The sequence below is a fragment of the Lynx rufus genome, unplaced genomic scaffold (genome assembly GCF_022079265.1).
Source record: "Lynx rufus isolate CCGP_SWC_20201006 ecotype Redwood Valley unplaced genomic scaffold, mLynRuf1.p SCAF_6, whole genome shotgun sequence".
Taxonomy (NCBI): Eukaryota; Metazoa; Chordata; class Mammalia; order Carnivora; family Felidae; genus Lynx; species Lynx rufus.
The window spans coordinates 134,702,777-134,729,586 of NW_025814878.1; the positions used below are offsets into that span (position 1 = coordinate 134,702,777).

Consider the following 26,810-nt stretch of genomic DNA (forward strand, 5'->3'; position numbering starts at 1 on the left):
TAAAAAAAAATTAGAGAATTTGGAGAGGGGCCGATCTGCCAAGTATTTTTTAACCACACAGGGATTGAATTTGAAAATGAAGTTAATTTAGGAGAATAGTTTTGTTCAGAATACAGACTTGTAACAATATTCGTACCTGTCAGGAAAGCAAATGGATTTAAACATAGAATGGTGTTTTTTTCCCCTATTCCCATGCCTTGAGAAATACTCAGTGTTTTTCTTTCAGATCTTTGGCCTTTTTAAATATAAACTGCAACAGTGAGTTATTTAGAAGAGTTTTGTTGTTGTTGTTGTTGGGCTTTTTAAAACCACAGCGATTGTTTTTATATTAGATTTTGCTTTTTTCCCCATTTTTAAAAAATTTATTTTTTAATTCACATCCAAGTTAGTTAGCATACAATGATTTCAGGAGTAGATTTCTTAAGCCACTTACCCATTTAGCCCATCCCCCTACCCACAGCAACCCTCTGTTTGTTCTCTATATTTAAGAGTCTCTTATGTCTCATCCCCCCTCCCTGTTTTTATATTATTTTTGCTTCCCTTCCCTTATGTTCATCTGTTTTGTATCTTAAATTCCTCCTATGAGTGAAGTCATATGATATTTGTCTTTCTCTGATGGACTAATTCCACTTAGCATAATACCCTCTAGTTCCATCCATGTAGTTGCAAATGGCAAGATTTCATTCTTTTTGATTCCTGAGTAATACTCCATTGTAAATATATACCGCATCTTTATCCATTCACCTGTTGGTGGACATTTGGGCTCTTTCCATACTTTGGCTATTGTCGATAGCGCTGCTATAAAAGTCTTCTGCACATTTTATTTTTGTAAACTGCTTGTTTAATTTAGACTGTAACTTCTGATTCTCTTACCATGTCAGTAGGTTGGAGTCTACATTATCATTTTTAGTGACTGCATAGTACTTCATTGTGTGGTTATACCGTAATTGATTTAAACACTCAAAATTTTATCTCAGTGAAATATAATGTATATATAAGAATGCAGGGCCCAGACTAGGGTGATACAAGTAAGGTCCTCGGGTGTGACCCTGAGAGGGAGCAAGCCTGGGCTTCTCCCCAGTGTCGACCTGGTCCTGTCCCTGCAAGACTATTTACAGTCATTTTAAAAAGTAGTAACATTTGGGGCACCTGGGTGACTTAGTCAGTTAAGCATCTGACTCTTGATTTCAACTCAGGTCATGATGTCACCATTCATGAGTTTGAGCCCCACACTGGGCTCTGCACTGACAGCGCAGTGCCTGCTTGGGATTCTCTGTCTCCCTCCCTCTTCCCCTCCCTCCTCTCAAAAATAAAGAAACATTAAGAAAAATCAGTGTTTACAATATACTATCTTAAAAAAAAAAAAGTAGTAACATTTGACTTGTTTTCAATTTTTTTCCCCAATTAGAAACAAAACTTCAGTGGATATCCTTGCACAAACATCATTTTATTATTGTACAATTATTTTCTCAAAGAAAATGCCTACAATTGGAAGTGCTAGGTCAATAGTAAACGCTGCCTAATACTTACTGCCCCCCCCCGCCCTTTCCCTCCCCACCCCCAGCCCCCGACACACACACAGTACTGATTCATATGCTCATAATGTCTTCAAGTTCTTTAGGCAATTTGGTGATAATTACGAACTAGGAAAATAAGAATTTTAGGGAAACAACGCATGATTTGAATGCTCGTTAATATTCGTAATGTTGACTCTAAAAATGCTTTGCCCTCTGCTGGGTGCGCAGGGAAATAAAAACAAAGCTATTCGGGGCGCCTGGGTGGCGCAGTCGGTTAAGCGTCCGACTTCAGCCAGGTCACGATCTTGCGGTCCGTGAGTTCGAGCCCCGCGTCAGGCTCTGGGCTGATGGCTCAGAGCCTGGAGCCTGTTTCTGATTCTGTGTGTGTCTCTCTCTCTCTGCCCCTCCCCCGTTCATGCTCTGTCTCTCTCTGTCCCAAAAAATAAATAAACGTTGAAAAAAAAATTAAAAAAAAAAACAAAGCTATTCTTCCCCATATAAACAATTTTTTTTTTTAATTTTTTTTTTCAACGTTTATTTATTTTTGGGACAGAGAGAGACAGAGCATGAACGGGGGAGGGGCAGAGAGAGAGGGAGACACAGAATCGGAAACAGGCTCCAGGCTCTGAGCCATCAGCCCAGAGCCTGACGCGGGGCTCGAACTCCCGGACTGCGAGATCGTGACCTGGCTGAAGTCGGACGCTTAACCGACTGCGCCACCCAGGCGCCCCTAAACAATCTTTTTTTGAGAAAGAAAACCATCTATCAGTGCTGTCTTTTACTAACTTGACATACCAAGAAATAGGTTTAAATTTCCTCTTTGGTTTGGAGTGGGGTTGGTTGAGCGTTGAGTCACTTTGACTGAGACCACTAATACAGCTGAGCCATATAATAGAAGATTCCAGGCATGGATATAGAAGGGACACATCGGAGCTCTTCTCTAGTGTCAGAAACATGCACCGTGGTTGATGTAAATACTTATGTGAGTTGGAAGTTGCCAAGGCAACAATCCTATTAATGAAGAATAAACCTCTTTTATTATCAGCGCCTGAATGATTACTTTTTTTATAAACTGCGCCTGGAAGTCTAACATTGATGTTCTTAATCTACCTGCTCATCTTTGCTTTCCAGACTGCAAAACTATTGAGCTGTATTCAATAAGCATGCCTCCTTTCTCTGCCAATGAAAGTGGAGTTATCGGGGGAAAAAAATTAGTCAAATGTAAGGGCAGTAAAAATACTAATTTATAACAATTACCTAATATAAAATTATTACCCTTTTGATATATACTTTGACGAAGGCAGAGCCTGAAATTGACTGAACTCGTTTGGTATTTGAGTGGGCCAGAGTCTTTAAATTAACTTGTCTTTATGATTTAACGGAGCATTGCCAACATATTTTTAAATAAGTGGAGTGTGACATTACTGCTTCCTGCCCCTAGTCAGACTGTAAATTTAGACTCCATTTTATGGCGTGCACACTGGATATTTGAAAAAGGGCAGCTGTGGCTGAGTCATAAGCTTTAGGGAACTCTGTTGTCTCAAAGGACCAGGGAGCCACGTTAAGGGAAATGATGGTTAGAAATGAGTGGTTTCGAAGTAATGCTTCTTGGGTTCTACAGAGAAGGAAATCTTTTCTTCACAAAGGGATACATTCCCTTTTAATGAGAGTGCTTCTTGTGTGTTGTCAAGCTAACCAGATGTTGTCAGGCTTACCCTTTCAATTGTGGGTTGGTGATATCAGCAATCCGTTCCTTTCAGGATTGAATGTTTCTTGTCTGTTCTGTATAATTAGCACCTTATCACTTATTATTCATATCTGTTAACCATTCTCTGTATTCGTGACTTGTTTCCCCCATTGAAACCTGGTGGCACATAGGCACTTAGTAGGTACTCAGAAAATACAGTTCAGGGGCGTGGTGCCTGGGTGGCTCAGTCAGTTAAGGGGCCGACTCTTGATTTCAGCCCAGGTCATGATCTCACAGTTCATGAGTTCAAACCCCACATGGGGCTCTGTGCTCACACCAAGGAGCCTGCTTTGAGTCCTCTTTCATCCTCTCTCTGCCCCTCCCCAACTTGTGCTCTCTCTCTCTCTCGCTTCCTCGAAAATAAATAAACATTAAAAACATTTTCTAAGAAAATTTCGATTGTGAAATTCAATAATAAATTTCTGTCTTACTCAGTTATTTATATCTTTTGCATATTTTTCCCAATAATACAATTCAAAAGTTTGATGAAGAAAAATTTCAGAACAAATACATGAGGAAGAGAACAAAAGCTACTCATATAGTTTCAGTACTCAGTGATAACTGCCTTTGATATCATGGCATATTTATTTCATAAGGACATCGTTCCAAGTCCTGTTTTCTCCTCGGTGAGTTAGAATCGACCCTGTAATTTGTGCCAGCCATTTGTATAAGGACAAGTGACACACGCCAGGCACTGACATGGCACAGGTAGTCCAAGTGAGGCATTAGGATGTTGACTGAAATAACGGGGCCATTCGTAGTCTAAGCAAAGCTTGGCCCTTGTCCCGTGTCACTGTGTCAATTTGAAGTTCAACAACAAATTGTCCATCTGATTTCTCCTTTCTTCATTTTTAGCTTTCGACCACATTATTGAACACACAGATCTGCCCTCAGAACAGGTTTTAACACACACGGATGTACGTGTCTCCTTATTAATGGCAACTCAGCTGGCTTGCCTGATGCCTTTTCCTAATGGCACATTGGGAAGGGATAGAGCCGTTGCCCAGCTTATGCAGAATAGCCAAAGGTCTGTGGGAACTAAAGTGCTAGCGAGGAAACATCCCATCCTTGTGTGTTTTATTTTTGGCCGTGACGACATAAAGGAGTGGTCTGACTGTCGCTTTAGTTCCCCACCTCAGTAATCTCCATAAGAGCACCCCCAGATAAATATGATAAAAATAACAATAATAAACACAAAGAAGAAACCCTCATGTAATGAGAATAAAAGCTTCTCTAGAAAACTTTGCTATTTTTAACAAACAGAACAATCCAAGTGGAAATAGTTTTTATCATAGTCTCTTAGTGAGCCCCGCCCCCATCATCATTGTTCTACCACTCTTTCCACGGGATAACTGTCCCCAAGGCCCTCCTACCTAGGTGTTCACAACACCTCTGTGTTCTTAACCTCCCTCCCCACGCCTTATCCACATTCCCATGTAAGTACATCAAAAAGCAGGGGATGAGGAGATGTTTTGTCACCAAGAGGATGAAGATGGGATACGAGGTCAAAGATGTCTCAAAATTTAAACAGGATAAGTTTTTCTTGCTTAAAAAAAAGTGGAGAAAGGACTTCTGTCTTCTGGGGCCACGTTTAAGGAGCTTGGAAGTCACCACACCATGCCAACAACAAGTAATAAGCTGAACAGTTTGAAAGACCAGCAGCTCTGTTTGGATCTGTAAGAGAAGGGAGGACCCAGGGCAGACTGCTGTCCCCGGAACCAGAGAAACAGGTGACAACAGGAGTTCCTGCATCTGGGAGCAGAGACTCAGGAGTGACATTGCCATGGGAACCAGCGCCCCGGTGGGAAAACAACCTGAACTGTAATTGATGGATTGTTGGAAGCTCAGCGCAGACGACTCTGAGAGTTCAGAAGTCCAGGAGGACCCAGTTGTTGGGGTCCCCCACAACACTGTGACATTGCCTATGGCAGTTAGGTCAGGTCCCCACAGTAAATATGGAAGAAAAATGCCCTCAGGCTTCTGGCAAGGGGAGGGGGGAAAGGAAGCATTTTAAAATCAGCCAGAGCACTCTGTTCTTAGCAAAACCTGTCCTGGGGTGCCGGGGTGGCGCAGTCGGTTAAGCTTCCGACTTTGGCTCAGGTCGTGATGTCATGGTTTGTGGGTTCGAGCCCTGCGTCAGCCTCTGTGCTGACAGCCCCGGAGCCTGAAGCCTGCTTCAGATTCTGTGTCTCCCTCTCTGTCTGCCCCTCCCCTGCTTGTGCTCTGTCTCTCTCTCTCTCCCTCTCAAAAATAAATAAAGATTTAAAAAAAGGAGAAAAGACCTGTCTTCAGTGGAAGCTAGTTAATCAGAGCCTAACCTGGTAGGGTATTGTCACAGCCCAACTGACCAGGAAAGAGAAATCCCCAACTCCAGCTGGCACTAGTCTTCCACATGGGAAGGGGACACACCCAAGTCCAGATCACTGTAGCCATCCTGTCCCACCTAAAGAGGAAGGAAAAAAATGTGAGAAACACTTGTGAAGTTCACATCCCAGAGGCACAGACTCACTTAAGACTGAGACCTAATCATAGGATTAAAGTACACTTCCTTGTCTTGCCACCACCCCATTACTAAAGTCCTATTTATAGCAGTTTCTGAGGTGCCTGGGTGGCTCAGTTGGTTAAGCGTCCGAATTCGGCTCAGGCATGATCTCATGGTTTGTGAGTTCGAGCCCCACATTGGGCTCTGTGCTGACAGCTCAGAGCCTAGAGCCTCCCTCTCTCTCTGTTCCTCCCCAACTTGCGCGTGCGTGCACGCGCTCTTTCTCTCAAAAATAAACATTAAAAAAAATTAGATAGCTATTAATGGCAGTTTCTCTCACCCAAGTCTGGCAATCAAAAAAATTACCAAATGTAAAAAATTATCAAAAAAATTACAAGGCATACCAAAAGGCAAAAACTCAATTTGAAGAGACAAAGCAAGCCTGAGAACCAGACATAACAGGGATGTTAGAATTACCTAATTGGGAATTTAAAATAACTCTGATTAATTTGTGAAGGACAATAATGGAGGAAGTAGACAGCAGGCAAGTACAGATGGGCAATGAACAGAGAGACAGAAATCCTAAGAAAGAACCAAAAAGAAATTCTGATGATAAAAAACACTGTAACAGAAGTAAAGAACAGCTTTGATGGGCTTATTAGTAGACTGTACACAACTGAAGAAAGAATCTCAGAGCTAAAGGATGTACCAGTAGAATCTTCAAAAAAACAAAAAGAACAAAGACCAAACAAAACAGAAGAGAATATCCAAGGACTTTGGGACAACTACTAAAGGTGTAACATACGTATAATGGTAATACCCAAAGGAGAATAAAGAGAGAAAGGAATAGAAGAAATGTTTGAAACAATGATAATTGAGAATTTCCCCAAATTAACATCAGAAACCCAACCACAGATCCAGGAAGCTTAAGGAATACCAAGCAGGATAAATACAATAAATAAATAAACAAACAAAAAACCAAATAAACAAACAAAAAAACCAAAAAAATCCCTACACCCTAGCATATCCTTTTCAAATTATAGAAAATAAAAAAAAAAAATGAAAGAAACCAGAGGAAAATACTTTTTCTGTACAGGAACAAAGACAAAAGTTAAATCTGACCTCTCAGAAACCATGCAAGGAAGAAGAGAATGGAAGGAAATACTTAAAGTGTTAGAGAGAAAAAAACCTACCAACCTAGAATTTTGTACCCAGAGAAATTATCCTTCAAAAGTGAAGAAGAGGGATGCCTGGGTGGCTCAGCTAGTTAAGCGTCCAACTTCAGCTCAGGTCATGATATTGCAGTTCATGAGTTTGAGCCCTTCATCGGGCTCTGTGCTGACAGCTCAGAGCCTGGAGCCTGTTTTGGAATCTGTGACTCCCTTTCTCTCTGCTCCTCTTCTCCCCTACTCACGCTCTGTCTCTGTCTGTCAAAAGACAAATAAACGTTAAAAAAATTTTTTTAAGTGAAGGAGAAATACTTTCTCAGACAAAAATTGAGGGGAACTTGTTGCTGGTAGACCTACCTTGCAAGAAATGTTAAAACAAATTCTTCAGAGAAAAAGAATATTATATAATTAGCTCAGAAACTTGTATCTATATAAAGAAGAATATCAAGCAAGAAATAAGTGAAGGTAAAATAAAAACTTTTATTTTTCATTTATTTTCATTGTGTGTGTGTGTGTGTGTGTGTGAAATGAATGACAGCAGTGATACACAGGACAAGATGAAGAGATTAAGATTATTTTGTTATTGGGTCACCTGGGTGGTTCAGTCAGTTAAGCATCTGACTCTTGGTTTTGGCTCAGATCATTTCCTGTGTCTTCATGGGTTCAAGCCCTATATCAGGCTCTGTGCTGACAGTGTGGAGCCTGCTTGGGATTCTCTCTCTCTCTTTCTTTCTCTCTCTCTCTTTCTCTCTCTCTCTCTCTGCCCTTCCCCCACTCACGCTTTATTTTTATTTTTTGATAAAACTCACGTTTTATTTATAAATAAATAAAACTTTTTAAAAATATATTATTTTGTTATTGAAAGGTATTCATGCTACTATGAAGTGGTATAATGTTATTTGAAAGTGGACTTGGATTAAATGTATGTGGCGAATTCTTGGGTCACCACTTAAAAAGGAAAAAACAGTGTATGATATGCTAAGGAAGGAGAGAAAGTAGAATCATCTAAAATGCTCAGTTAAAACCACAAAAAGCAGAAAAAGAGTGGAAGACAAAAATAGGAACAAATAAGGCAACAAATAGAATATAGTAATGAATATGGTAGATATAATCCAACTATAGCAGTAATCACTTTAATGTCAGTGGTCAACATGCACCAATGAGAAGATAGAGATTGTCAGAGTGGGTCAAAAAACACAACCAACTACATGTTCTCTATAAGAAACCCATTTTAAATATGAACGCACGTATAGATTGAAAGTAAATGGATGTGGAAAATATACCGTGCTAACACTAATTAGAAGAAGGCAGGAGTAGCTGGATTAATGTCAGACAGAGCAGACTTCCAAGTAAGGAAAGTTACCAGGGAAAAGAAGAGCATTGCATTATGACAAAAGGGTCAATTACCCACAAGACATAACAGTTCTTAACAGTGCATAGCAGTGTGCTCTGAACAACAGAGCATTGTACTCATAGAAGAGCAAATCCACCATCCACGAGAGCGTTACCCCACTATGACAGTTGGAGACTTCAACACCCCTGCCTCAAAAATGGACGGGTCTATCAGGCAGAAAATCAGTAAGGATGTAGCTGAACTCAACTCCATCAATCATCGGTAGACACCTATGAACTATCGAACAACAACAGAATACACATTTTTCTCAAGCTCACATGTCGCATTCACCAAGACAGACCACATTCTGAAACACAAAACACACCTTACCAAATTAAAAAAAAAAAATCAATTCATACATTGTCTGCTCTTAGACCACAGTGGAATTAAACTAGAAATTAATGACAGAAAGATAACTGGAAAATCCTCAAATGTGTGGATGTTAAACAACACGTTTCTAAATGACACATGAGTCAAAGATGTTAGAAATTGTTTTGAACTCGGATGTTAACTAGATTTATTGTGGTGATCATTTCGCAATATACACATATACCGAATCATTATGTTGTAACCTGAAACTAATACCGTGTTATCTGTTGATTATACCTCAATTAAAAAATATTTTGAACTAAATAAAAATGAAAACAAGATAAAAATTTGGGGAATGCAGTGAAAGCAGTGCTAGGAGGGAAATTTATAATATTGAATGGGAATGTTAGAGGAGAAGAAAGATCTGAAATACATAATCTAAGTTTCCACCTTAGGAAACTAGAAAAAGAAGAAAAGAAATAATAAGAATTAGAACAAAAATCAATGAAATTGAAAACAGGAAATCAGTAGAAAATATCACCAAAACTAAAAGCTGGTTTTTTGAAATGATCAATAAAATTGATACGCCTCTAGCCAGGCTAAATAAGTAAAAAAAAAAAGAGAGGACACAAATTACTAATGTCAGAAATAAAAGAGGGCATATCACTACAAATCCCATGGAAACTAAAAGTATAATAAAGGAATACTGTGAACAACTCCATGCCCACAGATTTGATAACCAAGATGAAATGGACCAATTCGTTGAAAGATTCATCTGTCACATCTACCAAAACCCACACAAGAAGAAACAGATCATCTGAAAGGCCTATATCTATTAAAGAAATTCAATTAATAATTAGCAACCTTTCAAAAATAGAAAGCATCAAGCCCAGTGGGTTCACTGGTGAACTCTACCAAACATTTAAGGAAGATACTATACCGGTTTTCTACAATCTCTTCTGAATCTTCTTCCAAAGAGAAAATACTTCCTAAATCATTCTATGAGGCCAGTATTACCCTAATACCAAAATAAGATAAAGGTATTATAAGAAGAGAAAACTATAGACCTATAACTCTCCTGAACATAAATGTAGAAATCCTCAAAAAAAAAAAAAATTAGCCAATTGAATCCAAAAAAGTATAGAAAGAATTATACACCATGGTCAAGTGGAATTTTTCCCAGGTATGCAAGGCTGGTTCAACATTCAAAAATCAATTAATGTAATCTATTCCATCAGCAGACTAAAAAAGAAAAATCACATGGTCATATTAATAGGTGCAGAAAAAGCCATTGGTAAAATCCAATACCCATTCGTAATAAAAATTCTCAATAACCAGGACTAAAGGGGAACTTTCTCAACTTGATAAAGACTATCTACAAGAAACTTACAGCTAGCATAATTAATGAATGGTGAGAAACTCAGAGCTTTCCCACTCAGATCAGGTACAAGGCAAAGATGTCCCCTTTTGGGCATTCCTTTTCAACTCAGACTGGAAGTCTGTGAAATGCAATTAGACAAGAAAAGGAATCAAAAGGTATACAAATTGGCAAGGAAGACATAAAACTGTCCTTTATTGCAGATAATGTGATCATTATCTATCAAGAAAATCCAAGAGAATTGACAAAAAAGACCTCTTAGAATTAATAAGCAATTATATAGCAAGTAGTATTTGTTAGAAATGTAAATTCTCAGGTTCATGGAAACCTACTGAATCTGGGGATAGGACTCTGTTTTAACAAACCCTCTAGGTGACTATAATACACACTTACGGCTAAGAAGCACTGGTGTAAGCTTTCTTTATGGTTCTTAATATGTCAACCCAGATGCCTTTCATAATCTGACTTTATAGAATTGGTGCTTACGTTCGTTGTTACAAAATTAGGCATCTTCAGGGGCGCCTGGGTGGTTCAGTCGGTTAAGCAGCCGACTTCGGCTCAGGTCATGATCTCGCGGTCCTTGAGTTCGAGCCCCGCGCCAGGCTCTGTGCTGACCGCTCAGAGCCTGGAGCCTGTTTCAGATTCTGTATCTCCCTCTCTCTCTGACCCTCCCCCTTTCATGCTCTGTCTCTCTCTGTTTCAAAAATAAATAAACGTTAAAAAAAATTAAAAAAAAAATTAGGCATCTTCAATTTATTTTAAGCAAAATTGCAAAGTGGTCAGATTTGTTTTTGTCATCCTGTCACCTCTTTTCATCAACCCATTTTCTTTGTCTTGCTTTTATCTCTCAGGTCCCTCTTTGCTGAAACTCAAGGAACTTCTCCTTTAGGGTTAAAGGCCCCTGATTAGAGGCCCCTAAGGAATAAAATCTAAAAATACAAAATCTCTAATTATAAAATATAGGGCATTGGCAGACTAATTAGGGAGGGCAGTGGGGATGGCATTGACCATGACCTTTCCAGAGTCCACATATTGCACCCAAAGACAGATGCCCTTTCCCCTGACCTTAGAAGAGGAGGACCCCCTTCCCTTCACTGTCTGGTTCTCAAGAAGGCTGATGCTGTTTCAGAAGACCTGGGAATCCCTTCATTACAGATGCCCTGATTGGGTACTTTTTCGTCTCCATGTTTTTCCTGCACCCTTTCTCCCAGTTGCACCTGTTCATTTTTTCATCCACATGGTATTTTTCAGCCTGTAACATTCCCTGTGAAACAATGCAAAGATTTGATGAGTATTTAGAGATCACTTGGGCTTCCCCAGGGAGCCAGCTCTCTCCTGAGGGGATTAGATGGAAATGAGTCATATTTGGCTGGCATCTCCTAGTCCTGAGGTTTACTTTAAACTGATTACCAAAATTCATTCTCCTACTCTGTCCTACTGTGTGCTCCTAGGGCAAAAAAACAAAGTGGTCCACAGTTCCATCTATCCAAGAATCCCATTTACCTAAGTGATAGTGGATTGAGTTTAAACCAAATGCATAGCCTTGAGTCTTAAATAGTCTCCCTTTCCTCTCTTCACACATGTGCTCAGAGACAGATAGATGCACATATACACCCACAAAGGTCATTGAGGCTCTCTGAGCCCTGCACACATGTGATGGACAAACTCAGCAAAAACCCGCAATTATTTGTTGTTACTGAAAATCCCTACGTTTGGCATTTTCTTTCACAATGTTTTGAGCTGCCTGAGTGAGCCAAATTCTCCCTTTTGAGTTATCAGAACTCAGCAGGTTTAGTAAAATTGCTCCTAAATAGGATGCTGTCTGGTTGAGGGGACTCACAGAACGTTCCAGTAGAAGCAGGTAGATCACAATATCTCAAGTGTGGAATGAAAATACTTTGAAACATGGACTGCTGAGTTAAACATGAATGTGCTTTATAGTCTGCTAATTATGCCCAGAGTTTTAGGGAGCTGGGAGAAGTGCACAGCTGAATCCTCAGAAAGATTTCTCTTCATAAGCAAAGTGAAAGAGTTGAAGCGGGTATCTAGGTATTGAGCCATTCTCCACTCCAACTCCGCCTCTCTTGTTGAGTGAAAGGCCATTTGGGGAAGGAGTCTAATTAATACAATTGGCCGCCTTTCTGATTAGACCACCAGAAAATTACTCTACTACCAACAGCTAAATATTCTTTGTAGGGAAAGTAAAAAACACTAATGATAGTGTTCATCCTGAGATAACTACAAAAATATTGTCAATGCCACCTCTGAGCTAGCAGTTCAACTACAGAAGTCAGGCAATCCTGAATTACTGTTCCACACCAACTATAGTTCAGTCAACTCAGCAAGGCTTGTCATAGATGAGGACAATACTCTATATTATTGTGGCTGAGAGAAGTGCAAGTATTTTATTTATATCCAAGCTGTGGAAAGCTATATTTCATAGTTTTCTTTTTGGAAATGTGGTCATTAGAGACTGACCAAAGCCCTTCTGAACCACTGAAAATACACACTTTGATACGTGGATAAACATTCATGCAGCTCATAACTTTGCATTCATAAGGTCATAATGGCCTCCAGGACAATAAATATTGAAAATCCTCTATTCTTCCTTAAGGAACATCCAAAATTTGAAATTTTGAGCAATATAATCCCAGAAATCAGGGTACCAGGACAAATAGAAGAAGAGATAGTGTACTATCTACAAAATGGAGTGTACTACAAAATGTGTACTACAAAATGGAGGATATACCCTCATGTAAACATTCATGAAACTTACTCTGGTATGTTGATGATAATTGAATTTGTTGTTTTAAATGTAAATGGTCTACAAATCTTGGTTTGATCTGAAGCTTTTTTTTCCTCGGTAGAAAAAATTCCTTGAATGAGAAATGATGAGAAAAGTTAGAAACAAGATCAAGGTGCCCATTTCAGTAAACATTTTGGAAAAATTTGTCAGATGCCAAAACATACTAATGAAGTAGAATGACAAAAACTAGTCACTACCCCCCTCATCACTTTATGGAACGTAGTATTGGAAATCCTGCCATAGCAATTAGGCAAGAAAAAGAAATAAAAGGCATCCAAATTGGAAAGGAAGAAGTAAAACTGTCACTATTTGCAGATGACATGTCCATAGTTTATATAGAGAAAACCCTAAAGACTCCACCAAAAAACTATTAGCACTAATAAATTAATTCAGTAAAGTTGCAGGATACAAGATCAACATATAAAAATCTGTTTCTATACACTAATGATGATGTAACAGAAATTAAGAAATTAAGAAAAGAATTCCATTTACAATGACATCAAAAAGAATAAAATACCTAGGAATAAATTTAAACAAGGAGGTAAAAGACCTGTACTCTGAAAACTATAAGACATTGATGGAAGAAATTGCAGATGACACAAATAAATGGGAAGTTATGCTGTGTTCATGGATTGGAAGAATTAATATTGTTAAAATGTCCATACTATGTAAAACAATCTATGGATTCAGTGCAATTCCTATCAAAATACAAATGACATTTTTCAAAGAACTAGAACAAATAATCCGAAGGAGCCACAAAAGACCCCGAATAACCAAAGTAATCTAGAGGAAAAAAAAGAACATAGATGGAGGTATCACAGTTTCAGATTTCAAACTATATCACAAAGTTATCATAATCAAAACAAGACGATACAGGCACAAAAACAGACATACAGATCAATAAAACAGTAGAGGGAGCCCAGAAATAAACCCACACTTATATGGTCAGTTAATCTATGGCAAAGGAGGCAAGAACATACCATGGGGAAAAGATACTCTCTTCAACAAATTGTCCTGGGAAAACTGGACAGCTACATGCAAAAGAATGAAACTGGATGACTTCCTTACACCATATTCAAAAATTAGCTCAAAATGGATTAAAGGCTTAAATGTAAGACCTGAAACCATAAAATTCCTAGATGGGATTTTTTTTTTTATTTGTTTCCTCAGGCAAGAGCAACAAAACTAAAAATAAACAAGTGGGACCATATCAAACTAAAAAGGTTTTGCAGTGAAGGAAACCACCAGTAAAATGAAAAGGCAACCTACTGAAGGGAGAAGATATTCACAAATGATGTATCAAACAAGAGGTTAATATCGAAAATGTATAAAGAACTCATACAACCTAAAATAAATAAAAAAAACAATCTGATTTAAAAATGAGCAGAGGTCCTAGATAGTCACTTTCCAAAGAAATACAGATATCCAACAGGCACATGAAAAGATGCTAAACATTACTAACCATCAGGAAAATGCAAATCAAAACCACAGTGAGATATCACCTCACACCAGTCAGAATGGCTGCTATCCAAAAGACAAGATATAACAAGTGTTGTTGAGGGCATGGAAATAAAGGGAACACTTGTGCACTGTTGGTAGGAATGTAAATTGGTGCAACCACTGTGGAAAACAGTATGGTGGTTCCTCAAAAAATTAAAAATTGAACTACCCTATGGTCCAGCAATTTCACATCTAGGTGTTTATCCAAAGAAAATGAAGACAATAATTTTAAAAGACATATGCACCCCTGTGTTCATCACAACATTATTTACCATAGCCAAGATATGGAATCACCCCAAATGTCCATTGATAGATAAATGGACAAAGAAGAGGTGGAATGTTACTCAGCCATAAAAAACAACAAAATCTTGCCATATACAGTAACATGGATGGACCTACAGGGTATTTATGCTAAGTGAAATAAATAAGGCAGAGAAAGACAAGTGCCATGACTTCACCCATACATGGAATCTGAAAAACAAAACAAACAAAACAACAGAAGCGGACTCATAGATTCAGAGAACAAACTGATGGTTGCCAGAGGGGAAGAAAGTGGGAGATGGATGAAAGTCGTAAAGGGGATTAAGAAGGACAGTCCTCTAGCTACAAAATAAGTAAGACATGGGGATATAAATTACAGCACAGGGAATATAGTCAATAATATCGTAACAGATTTGTAGAGTGACAGATGGTAACTTAGAATTATTGTAGTGACCATTTCATAGTATATATAAATATCGGATCACTATATTGTACCCCTGAAACTAATATAATATTGGGTGTCAATTATTCTTCAATTAAAAAAGTTGTAATTTCCCATTTGGTTGATACATTTATCCCTCCAGCCCAGAAAATTGTTTGATATTGACACCAGGATGAAATGAACCTAATCCTAATGGTCTAGCTATCTGTTATTCAAAATGTATTAAATGTGTTATACTGATTCTTACCTATTTATCAGAGAAGAAAGAGTTATCCCTGGTGACAGAGAGATAGAAACTTCCCCAAACCAGATGTGACACTAACAAGGAAGAGATGAAAGGTGAAATCAGAACGTTAAAAGATACAACCTGTGACCAAAAAAACACAACTGAATCAGAATTGTACAACCACGATGAGCCAAGAGAAGAAAAAAGAAAAGAGGTAAAAAAAAAACAAAAAAAAATTCACTAATAGTAAGTAAACAAGAAAGCGATAACCGAAAGCAATACATTTCAGTAACTGATGGCTAAGCAGCTTTTGGTTCATAGCTCTGCCCCTATTCTCCACCCCCTTAAAAACATACCTTAAAGGAAATGAAATCAGGAGAAGAAAATAAAAGGGAAAAGGGAACCATAGGACTGCTTCCCTGTGTAGATGATGGTTCATGTCTGGGTTCTGAATTGGAGGGATGATCTAAAATCTGTGGGACCACTCCATCAGAACGGTGTATGTCCCAGGAATGTGGAGCAAATCATGGCTTAAGATACTCAACTTATTCTCAGAAGAATGAGTAGCACCCAAATTCTCAAAGACTGGACATCACCTCACTGAGCTGTCCCTCTCGTCCCATTCCATCAGGCTCTAAAAGAGTTGACAGAGCACAAACCCTTGAGTGAAGGGGAAAATAACCCAGCCCCCAAAATGGTAGCAAAAGGCTCATGGAATCACCTTCATGACAGCTAGAGGTAGTGTGTCAGACAGGAACATAGCATGCAAAGGAAAGCACAGGCTCACACTCAAAGAAAAGGAAATGTAAGGAACAGACACAGATTCCTCACAATGGCTTAATAAGAGTATAACTTACACTCTCAGAACTTAATAAGAGTATAAACAGTTTTAAATAGCTTAAAGACGAGGTGATAGAATAAGAGTGAAATGCAAAGGAAAGTTGAATGTTAATAAATCAAGAACAAAAACAACATTCATGCAGAAATGATATATAAATTTAAAATGTGAATGTATATAAGAGCTCCTGTTGAAAAACCTGTTAACTCACAATAAAGACTTCATATGATCACAGTAAATACAGATGAAAGACAAAGAAATTAAAGACAGAGAGAATCTAGAAAATACAAAGACACGCAAATATTTCATAATCTAAAGATGATGAATGGAGTCCCTGAACAGAGATTCTAACAAATGGAACAGAGGCGTCTTGAATGATGTAAGGAAACTCTCCTAGAAACAAGTAAAGGGCCAAGCCTACTCCAGCAGATATAACACAGAATACTCAAGACCCAAACGCGTTGTGGTTAAGCTGTTAAACCCCAAGGATGAAGAAAGAACTCTGCAGGTGTCAAACTAGAAAAAGCCAATTTTCTGCAAGAGAGAAAAACACCAAGCTGGCTTCGGATTTCTCCATTGCCACATTTAGTGCCATGCTATCTGAAAATGGAGGAAGAAAGTGACCCAAGGAGGTTATATTCAGCCAAGATTCTGTGAAAGTATAAAGACAACAGGGAGACGTGTCCAGACTTGAAGAACGAAAAGCAACTTGGAGATGTTTTTTTGAAGAAAATAGTAGATAATTAGGTTCAGCCAGCAAAAAAATTACCAGGATAACCTAGATCCGGAGAATTCATGGTAAAATGACTGGTGAGAAACATAGGTGTGTTTAAACATGGAACTGATCCTCAAGTCTGTGAATTAATGTTACAAATAGGATATGTATGTCACAACGAGAGCAAAAGAAAAATGAGTAAAAACATAGGAAATATAGGGAGCCAGAGATAGAAAAAAAGTAGGAACATACTTTATATTCTCATCTTTATCAGTAAGAAGTCAGTCAGTTATACCAGGTAATTTAAAATGCAAATACATAATTATTCCAGTCTTATTTTATATATGTGTGTGTGTGTGTGTGTATATATATATATATATATATATATATATATATATTTTTTTTTTTTTTTTTTTACCTTGGAATGATCATTTAGGACATACTAATTATAACAGTGCAGAAGCTTTTAAGTTTACCAATTCTTTCTCTTTCATGTCTACTGCTCAACCATAATCAAAATTTATACTTTTTTTCTTAAAAAATAGTACCTTGGGTATGGTCCCATCTCATAAAAGTCTGTGCATATAGATCTTAAAAGGTGATACAATGGTGTTCATCTGTTGTTAATAAAGATTATTTCTAGATCGTGAGGCATTTTATTAAACTTTAATATTTGTAATTATTTGCATTTAAAAATTATTCTAAGTCATTATACTTTGTCTTCTGAAAACAGTGCATTTTCTTAAAACCTAGAAACATTCTGCCAAAAATGGTCATTTGTAGGTGATACAAGTATTTGGAATTATTTTCTTCTTGGTATTCTTTTTTAAATTTTTTTTTAAATTTTTAATGTTTATTTATTATTGAGAGATGGAGAGACACAGAATGTGAGCAGGGGAGGGGTAGAGAGAGGGGGAGACATAGAATCTGAAGTAGGCTACAGGCTCTGAGCTGTCAGCACAGAGCCCGACGTGGGGCTCAAACTCACAAACTGTGAGATCATGACCTGAGCTGAAGTCAGTTGCTTAACCAACTGAGACACCCAGGCGCCCCTCTTGTTGGTACTCTTATGTGACTTTTTAAATTTGAAAAAATTAAAGAATTAATAGTTAAGAATGAGTTAGAGGGTGAGGATAAAAGAATATGATAACCATGTATTTGAAGATATTCCCTCCTGCACGACTGCTTAATAGCACTGAAATCTCCAGATGTGTCTTTTTTTTTTAACGTTTATTTATTTTTGAGAGAGAGATTGAGAGAGAAACAGCACAAGCAGGGTAGGGGCAGAGAGAGGGAGACACAGAATCCGAAACAGGCTCCAGGCTCTGAGCTGTCAGCACGGAGCCCGATGCGGGGCTCGAACCCTTGAACCGTGAGATCATGACCTGAGCTGAAGTCAGCCACTTACCCGACTGAACCACCCAGGACCCCTCCAAATATGTCTTAATGGTTAGTTGTAGAAGCCACTGGCTCATGGGGAACATATATTTATGGGAATGACTTAAGGGACAACTTTCTTTCCACTAGAAGGCATAGAACACACAGGTCTGGGCACCCCGTGAATGAGGACGGGAGAGATACCTTTTGAAAACGATGGTACTTTGGGACTCGGACATTTTTTAACAGCTTTATTGGGATGTCATTGGCACGTGATAATATTTACTCTTTCAGGGTGAAGAGTTCAGTGGCTTTTAGTGTACCCCCCAAGTTGTGAAACCATCAGCACTATGCAATTCCAGCATCACCCCCAAAAGAAACCTCCATTCGTTTCTCCCACAGCCCCGGGCAACTGCGAATGTCCTTTCTGTCTCTCTAGATTTGCTTATTCTGGACATTTCATATCAATGGAATCATACAAATGTGGTCTTTCTGACTGGCTTCCTTCGCTCAGCATGTTTTTAAGGTTCACCCACATTGTAGCATGTATCAGCATTTCATCTCTTTTTAATGCCGAGTAATGTCCATTGTACGGATATATCACATTTCGTTTAGCCATTCATCACTTGATGAACATTCTGGTTGTTTCTACATCTTGGCTATCATGAAGAATGCTGCTGTGAACATTCATTAGCAAGTTTTTATGGGGACATATGTTTTCATTTTGGAGGTTTATACCCAGGGATGGAATTGCTGGATTATATGGTAACTGTGTGTTGAAGCTCAAACATCTAAACTTGCCTCTTTCTCTTTGTTCCCAGGCGGAAATGGTGCATAGTGCTTTCCAGGCCCAGCGGGCTTTCCTTCTGATGGCCTCTCAGTACCAACAACCCCAAGAGGTGAGAGTGTATATCGAGAGGCAAGGCGGCCTAGAGAATGGTTAGTGTAAGACAGAACAGGAGGCAGCAGAACCGTTTACTCTGAGAGACATCCCCAAAGTGAGACGTGTGGCATAGAGGTCTGTGTCTGGCGTGGAACATTTCTTCTGTCTTCATAATCTTTTCATGGCCAAATTCATACTATTACAATTGACATCACCAGGTTAGAAGGTCAATCTCTTTATGTCTTCTGTAGCCTCTTCTTTTTCTTTGATTGAAGTGTAGTTGACACATACAATGTTATATTAGTTTCAGGTGTATAACATAGTGAATTGACAGTTCTGCACATCACCCGGATAAATGTAGTTACCCTGTCTCACCGTGATCAGGGGCGCCTGGGTGGCTCAGTCGGTTAAGCGTCTGACTTCGGCTCAGGTCGTGATCTCGTGGTTCGTGAGTTTTTTTTTTTTAATTTTTTTTTTTCAACGTTTATTTATTTTAGGGACAGAGAGAGACAGAGCATGAACGGGGGAGGGGCAGAGAGAGAGGGAGACACAGAATCGGTCTCCCTCTCTCTCTGCCTCTCTCCAGCTTGCACTCTCTCTCTCTCCCTGTCTCTCTCTGTCTCTCTCTCTCTCAAAAATGAATAAACATTAAAAAAAAGAAGATGTGATCAGGTAGATAACTAGATAGATAGATGGACACACACCATGGAATATTAACCATAAAAGAGGGCCTATTTTTACCAGCCTCACAACTGTTTTATTAACTAAGGAAGACTTTACCACTGATTTTTAGCTGTATTTTGTGCTACTTTGTTATCAAACCTGTTCACATCTGTCATCATCTATAAATTGCCTGTATGAATTCGATTAGCTTTGATTTCATAGTTGGCATAGATATAGGCTGTTGACGCTGCTTAAATGTATTGTGTATGTGGATAGTTAGGGAATGTCAGTGCAGTCTCTAACAACTTTTAACCTAACATCACGTTGCTACATAAGGCCCAGAGTAAACTTTCATATAAAAATAATAGTGGATGTGGGGCGCCTGGGTGGCTCAGTTGGTTAAGCATCCGACTTCTGCTCAGGTCATGATCTCACAGTTCGCAGGTTCCAGCCATGCTCAGGCTCTGTGCTGACAGCTCAGAGCCTGGAGCCTGCTTCAGATTCTGTGTCTTCCTCTCTCTCTGCCCCTTCCCCACTCATGCTTGCACTCTCTCGCTCTCCCTCTCAAAAATAAGTAAATATTAAAAATTAAAAAAACATAATAGTGGATGTTAAGAGCAAAGTGATGGCTGGAAGGGCTCCTTCTCAATCCCCAGGCCATTTTGAATTTACCACATTCTAAACCCAGCACCGCCTCCCCACCCCGCCCAAACCACAGACATTGTCTCATGTAAATAACATCGTGCTCTCTACCAAGGATTCGTAATAACAATGTTCTGGCCATATTGATTGTGTAGTGAATGAAATTATTCATTAAAAATAGATCTACAGTCTTTAAGCATCTGACTTTGGCTCAGATCGTGTTCTCACGGTTTGTGAGTTCAAGTCCCACACCAGGTGAGCTCCAGCCCCGAATCGGGTGAGCCCCACTTCTCTGTCTCTATCTCTCCCCTCCTCCATCTATCTTTCTCCCTCTGCCCCTCCTGGGATTCTCTCTCTCTCTTTCTGCCCTTTGCTCATTGTGCCCTCTCTCAAAAAAAAAAACAAAAAACAAAAAAACACAAAAAAACAAAAATAGATCTATGACCAGCATACATTGTTAAACAAGAAAAAAATAAGAATTGTTCTTTTCACTAAATATTCTGCATCAGAGGTTTGGTGACAACCATATAAATATAAAAGGGACACCTGGGTGGCTCAGTAGGTTGAGCATCCAACTCTTGATTATGGCTCATGTCATGATCCCAGGGTGGTAGGATCAAGCCCTGTCAGCGTCTCTCTCTCTCTCTCTCTCTCTCTCTCTCTCTCTCTCTCTCTCTGTCTTTCTCTCTCTCTCCCCCCATCTGCCCCTCCCTCATGCACACCCATGCTCTTTCTCTCACAAAATAAAAAAATTAAAAATATAGAAGATAATTGGATGGTCATTTTAATACAATAGCTTAAATTGAATAGCTCCCTTTGAACTCTAAAACAAACTCTTGAAATTGAAAAAGTTTTGCTGAGAATCCTGAGAAACTGGGACTTTGACTTTCAGGGGAGGAAGCTCTCAGCTCCATAAAGGGACAAGACCCCCGACCCTCCCTGGAACAGCGGTTCCCAGCCCCACCTGTGCAGTGGCATCACCCAGAACATTTTTTTTTTTAATACCGGCGCCTGGATCTCACTTTGAGAAGGTCTGGTTTAAGTGGTTCAAGGACTGGTCTTGGCCTTGAGAATTTTCTGGGCTTATCAGGTGATTTGAACTTGCAGCCAGAGCGGCCAGCCATCCCCACTGCCCCACCACGGATGGCTGTCTCACTCCCCTCCTGTGAAATGGGGAGTTAGCGCGCAGACCTAGGCAGGCAGCTTTGTAAGGATGGAGATATTGTGTGTTCTGCTGTGGATGCATTTTCCTCCCTGGCCTCCTCAATCCCTGCTTTCCCACCCCCTCCTTTGCAAAAGGGAACAGTGAAACTAGAAGATCACAGTGCGCTGCATTCTAGATGCGGCCTTAGCCCGGCTTTTCTGTGATTGAAGTAGGAGGAGAGGCCAGTTTGGTGCATCCCTGGGAGTCTCAGGTGCAGGCAAGAGCCATGACCTTCCTGGCTGGTGCCGCCTTCCCCCCAGTCCCTTTTCTAAACACAAGAGACCTCTCCATGGGCCTCGTGGGCCTTGCACATAAAAGTCACCCGTTAAATACTGCGCAAAGTGAACGAGTTAAGGAACAAGTTAAGGAATGAATGAGAGCTGTAGAACCGTGGCATCCCAAAGTGAGCTGCAGTCAGGGATGCGTATGGGTTAGCATGTGGCTGTGCAGACCATTGGGAATGACAGCTGGGGTTCCCGTTCTTACTCTACTGCATTCTTTTTTGTTATTATTATCATGTTTTTATTTATTTTTGAGAGAGAAAGAGCGTGAGCAAGGAGGGGCAGAGAGAGAGAGGGAGACACAGTATCCGAAGCAGCCTCCAGGCTCTGAGCTGTCAGCACAGAGCCCGATGCGGGGCTCAAACCCACGAACCATGAGATCATGACCTGAGTCGAAGTTGGACACTCAACCGACTGAGCCACCCAGGTGCCCCTCTGTCGCATTCTTGGTAAAAGGGGGGAGGCCTGGATCTGTTCCATGGGACTCCCTCCCAGGAAGTGTTTTCTGTAGCACTCATCACAGCACTTCAAGTGCAATAAGGCCCAGCAGGATCAAGGAGGCACAAGGCAAAGCAGTTGTTTGATGTCCCCTCCCTTTCTGTCCCCTGCTTCTTTACCCACAGCTTTGTCCTAGTATGTCCACCAGATAGAAAAGCAGATTTGAGAGGTCATCACCGTGGTAAAAAGAGTCCACAGCCAGGCCTTGATTGTCCCCGTGTACCTTCTAGAAGATACAGTATAAAGAAAATGACCACAAAACAGGTGGTATTTTCTCATGGAGACAATGTGATAACCGTCCCCTTTGTTCAGGAGAGTAGTAACTCCTGTTATTTCAACTCACTGGTATGTGACAGAGGCTCCCAAACTTCGGTGTGTATGAGACTCATATCCAGGGTTGTTAAAACACTGGTTTCTGGGCCCCTTTTACAGTTTCTGAGTCAGTAGATCTTGGTTGAGGCCCAAGAATCTGCATTTCTGAAATAAAGTTCCTACGTGGGGCACCTGGGTGGTTAAGCGTCTGACTCTTGATCTCTGATCAAGCCCTGTGTCGGGTTCTGCACTGACAGCTTGGAACCTACTTGAGATTCTCTCTCTCTCTCTCTCTCTCTCTCTCTCCCCCTCCCTCTCCCTCTGTCGCACCCCCACTCAGGCCCTATCTCTCAAAAACAAAAAAAAACAAAAAACGGTTTCCGTGTGATGGCGATACTGCTGGTCCAGGGACCGACCACACTTACGAACCTGTGGAATATGGATTGCACCCAGTTACACCTCTAGCTAAAATTTATTTCAGGTGCTTCAGACTCTCATTTCCAGTTGCCTCTAGGCCACTGATTCTCAAAACTTTAATCTTCACTTGAATCACCTGGAGGTACAAAGTCTGGTTCAGTAGGTCTGGGGCAGGGCCCGAGAGTCTGCATTTCTAGTCAGCTTCTGGTGACGCTAATGCTGTTGGTCTGTTGCTAATAAACTGTGTGCAGCATTAGATGTCGCCACCTAAAATCCCCACAAGCACAAAATCCCTTAGCAATCAATTGTCAACCCCCTGTGCTTTCCTCCTGACATTTCTGCATCGAAGCAGATGGTGTTATGCTGCCGTAACAAACATCTCCAACATCCTAGGGGCTCACAGCAGCAGAGGTTTCTTTCTTGCCCACTACATGCCTATTACAAGGCAGCTTACTTCTTACTGAATGAGTTAGTGAATAATAACTCCTGTATTTATTTCTTTAGAGTTGTAATAGAGCTCTAAGAGAAAAGGGTAGAGAATGAATCTTTAACAGGAGATTCAGGCATTGGGAAAGAAGATATTTTATGACAGGTGCACCTCCCAGGGGGTTGCCTTCCATCCCCGTTAATGAAGAAGACCACCTATGTTACAGAAGCATAGCACAAGGTCAAAGCTACATTAGGTCAGTTGTGGCCTGAGGGTTGTATGCACAAGACCAGGTAAGCATCCCGGCCAGCTGGAAGCTAGCAACATCCTAGAACACAGAAGAGCACTGATAAAATACAGGAACCCACAACAATGTAAGTTCAAAAGTATTCAGTCAACAAACATATTTTTTTGAAGTGCATACCTTGGGCCAGGCACCATAAAGATACCCATGTGATGGGGCAGGGCTTAGAGACAGGCAGATACAGATTATTCAGTGCGAAGCGACCTCAGAGATCATCTCTTGCAACACTTTCAGTTTAAAGGGGATCCAGGAGAGGTTCAGAGAGAGGGTAACAGGTTTGCTCATTAGTCCCTAAGCTGATAAATTACCCCCAGACAACTCGGGTCCCCAGAAATCTCAGCCACCATGCTTCCCACTGCACAGCTGTCTCCAATGCTCTACACTGGGGCCTTAAGCCAGAGTTCTGGCCTTCAAAGAGACTAAATTTAGTAGGGGGTGACCATCGACAAGTATTTTATATTTCTCAATTGTAAGCAAACTGCCAATCAAGCAAGGTAAACCATTAGTGTTACCAAAATCTAGAGAAGAAGGATCTCATAGACAAAGGTGATCAGGAAAGGCATCACAGAGGGAATAAAACAATAATACAAGAACAATAATACAACTCTTTCTAGTATAATAGTAGTATTACAGCCATATTAATATTAATAATGTGGTGAATTGAGTTAGCACAAACCCGAAAAATATTTTCAGGGTTAAAGATGTTTGGGGAAATCCCATATTCTGTTCAGTAAAGAAATATGTTAAATGTTATTAAACCCACATTTTCCCAAACTAAATTGACTGTGGAGGCTCTTTTTTTTTTTTTTAATGTTTATTTATTTTTGAGAGAGCATGAGTGGGGGAGAGGCAGACAGAGAGGGGGAGGGAGGATCTGAAACGGGCTCTGCACTGACAGCCCGATGTGGGGCTCAAATCCATAAACTGAGGTCATGACCTGAGCTGAAGTCAGATGCTTAACTGCCTGAGCTACCCAGGCACCCTGACCGTGGAGGCTTTTTGAAGAGGGACATGTATTCATGTCCTGCAGAAGGCTGACACACCAGGTTGGGAAATGCAGACGTGCACATTTCTTTTAGGCTGTTCGAGATGCTTGATGGTTGTTGCTTTATGTGGATTGTAACTATCAGGAGGCTGCGGTATGCAGAATTCCAAGATGGCCCTAAGATCCCCACCGTCTAATGGACACTCCCAGTGTAATCTCCTCCTCTAGAATGTAGGTGGCATCTGTGAAGATGTGGGATAGCATTACTTTGATTAAGTTATGAGCGGGGAGATGGGGTATCACTCCTGCAATTGTTATGTTTCCCAAGACTGTCCTGGTGGCTGGAGAGAGACTCTCCTGCTGGCTATAAAGACCTGAGCTCCCAAGTTGTCAGAGGGGCAGCCTCTAGATGCTGAGAGACCCCTGCCAATGGCCAGCAGTGAAACAGGGATCAATCTCTCCAACAACCCATGTGAGCCCTGGAGGGGACCCCAAGCTAAAGATGGAACACTGCTGACACCTTGATTCAGCCCTGACACCCTGATCAGAGAATCTGGCTTGACCTTGCCTAGATTTCTGACCTGAAGACACTGTGAGGTGATACACGGATGTTGTTTTAAGCCACTGACTTTGTAGTAATTGGTTATGCAGCCATAGAAAACTAATAGAGATTGCCTCCATTCCCTTCTTCTTGCCAGACTTTAAAATAATTAATCAGGTTCTTAAATAAGACTGTGAGCCACAAACCAAAGCATGATGCCTCCCTCCCATTTGCTTTCTCTTCCCTACCTGCACCCTCATCCATCCACACTCACCCCTCCTTCTGTCTGGGAGAAGCAGGGTAAGAGGTGTGTCTGCAGCCCCGGTTGACAATGATGACATCCCTTTTCAAACTGTCCTCTCTTACTTTGGAGTGAAAAACGGGTTTCTTATATTTTCCAACTTAAAGGCTTCCAAAACTTTCTTCAACTGTTGACCCATAAAAAAAGTATATCTTGTTTCACAACCCAGTTCTACAAAACCACAGTCATGCCTACCAGGTATACCACATTCTCATATTTTTCTTCTAGTCCCTTCTGTGGACCTACTGAACTGATTTCATGAAGGACTAATGTGATGGCTCATCACATCTTGCACTTTGAAAGCCTTTCTCTCATTGACCTATTCCAACACTCATGATACAGAACAAGTTCTAAAACATGGGCAGAACATCTCATGCTTTTCTTCTCTCTCCTTGTTGTAATTCACAAAAATAATCTTTAGGCGGAAGAATGGCCTAGTCCTTACAGTATTTTTGTCTAGGAATTTGAGTGACAATTTATCAAGCCTGGCTTTTCCCAGTTGAGGAAAGGATTCTCACATGGAAAATGACCAAGCCCCCGTACTGTAAGTGCAGAATTTTTCAAGGCAACTTGGAACACTCAACTATGCATTTATTTTTACAACAGGCGGTTACAGGGAAAATGAGTTATTTCTAACCCATCGGCATGAAAAGTGAAGTTCAGTGACATGTTAATGACCTGGGCATCGGACCTAGGCTTGGGCCCTGTTCGCTTTGGAACCCCTCTCACCATGCAGAGTCCTTTTCACAGATACTACATACAAGAAGAGCCACCCTGCACATCATTTATAGGAGTTTCATGTCAGAATACAACTGTAGGGGTGCCTGGGTGGCTAGTCTGTTAAGCATCTGACTCTGGATTTCAGGTCAGGTCATGATCTCACAGTTCATGAGTTCGAGCCCCGCATCAGGCTCCGCACTGATAATGCAGAGTCTGCTTGGGATTCTCTCTCTCCCTCTCTCTCTGCCCCTCCCCTGCTCTCGCTCGCTGTCTCTCAAAAATAAAATAAACATTAAAAAAAGTAAAATAAAATGTAGGAAATGTTCGCTTAAATAGGGAGAGGTGAAACACGTGTTTTTTGGCATTGAAATATCTCACATCACCTGGGAGAGATGTGAAACCTGATCTTTAATCATCTCCACTCTAGGAGACCCCAAAACTCTGCCCTGTGCTGAAAATGTAATCTCCAGTA

General features: G+C 40.4%; 1 protein-coding gene across 1 annotated transcript in view; it reads left to right on the plus strand.

Annotated features, from left to right (window-relative positions):
• Positions 1-26,810, plus strand: part of CAP2 (cyclase associated actin cytoskeleton regulatory protein 2) — a 129,986-nt gene that overhangs the window by 17,586 nt on the left and 85,590 nt on the right. The window contains exon 3 of the mRNA XM_047103125.1: positions 18,982-19,059. Coding sequence (XP_046959081.1) covers positions 18,982-19,059 — 78 coding nt within the window. The remainder of the gene's footprint in view (positions 1-18,981; positions 19,060-26,810) is intronic.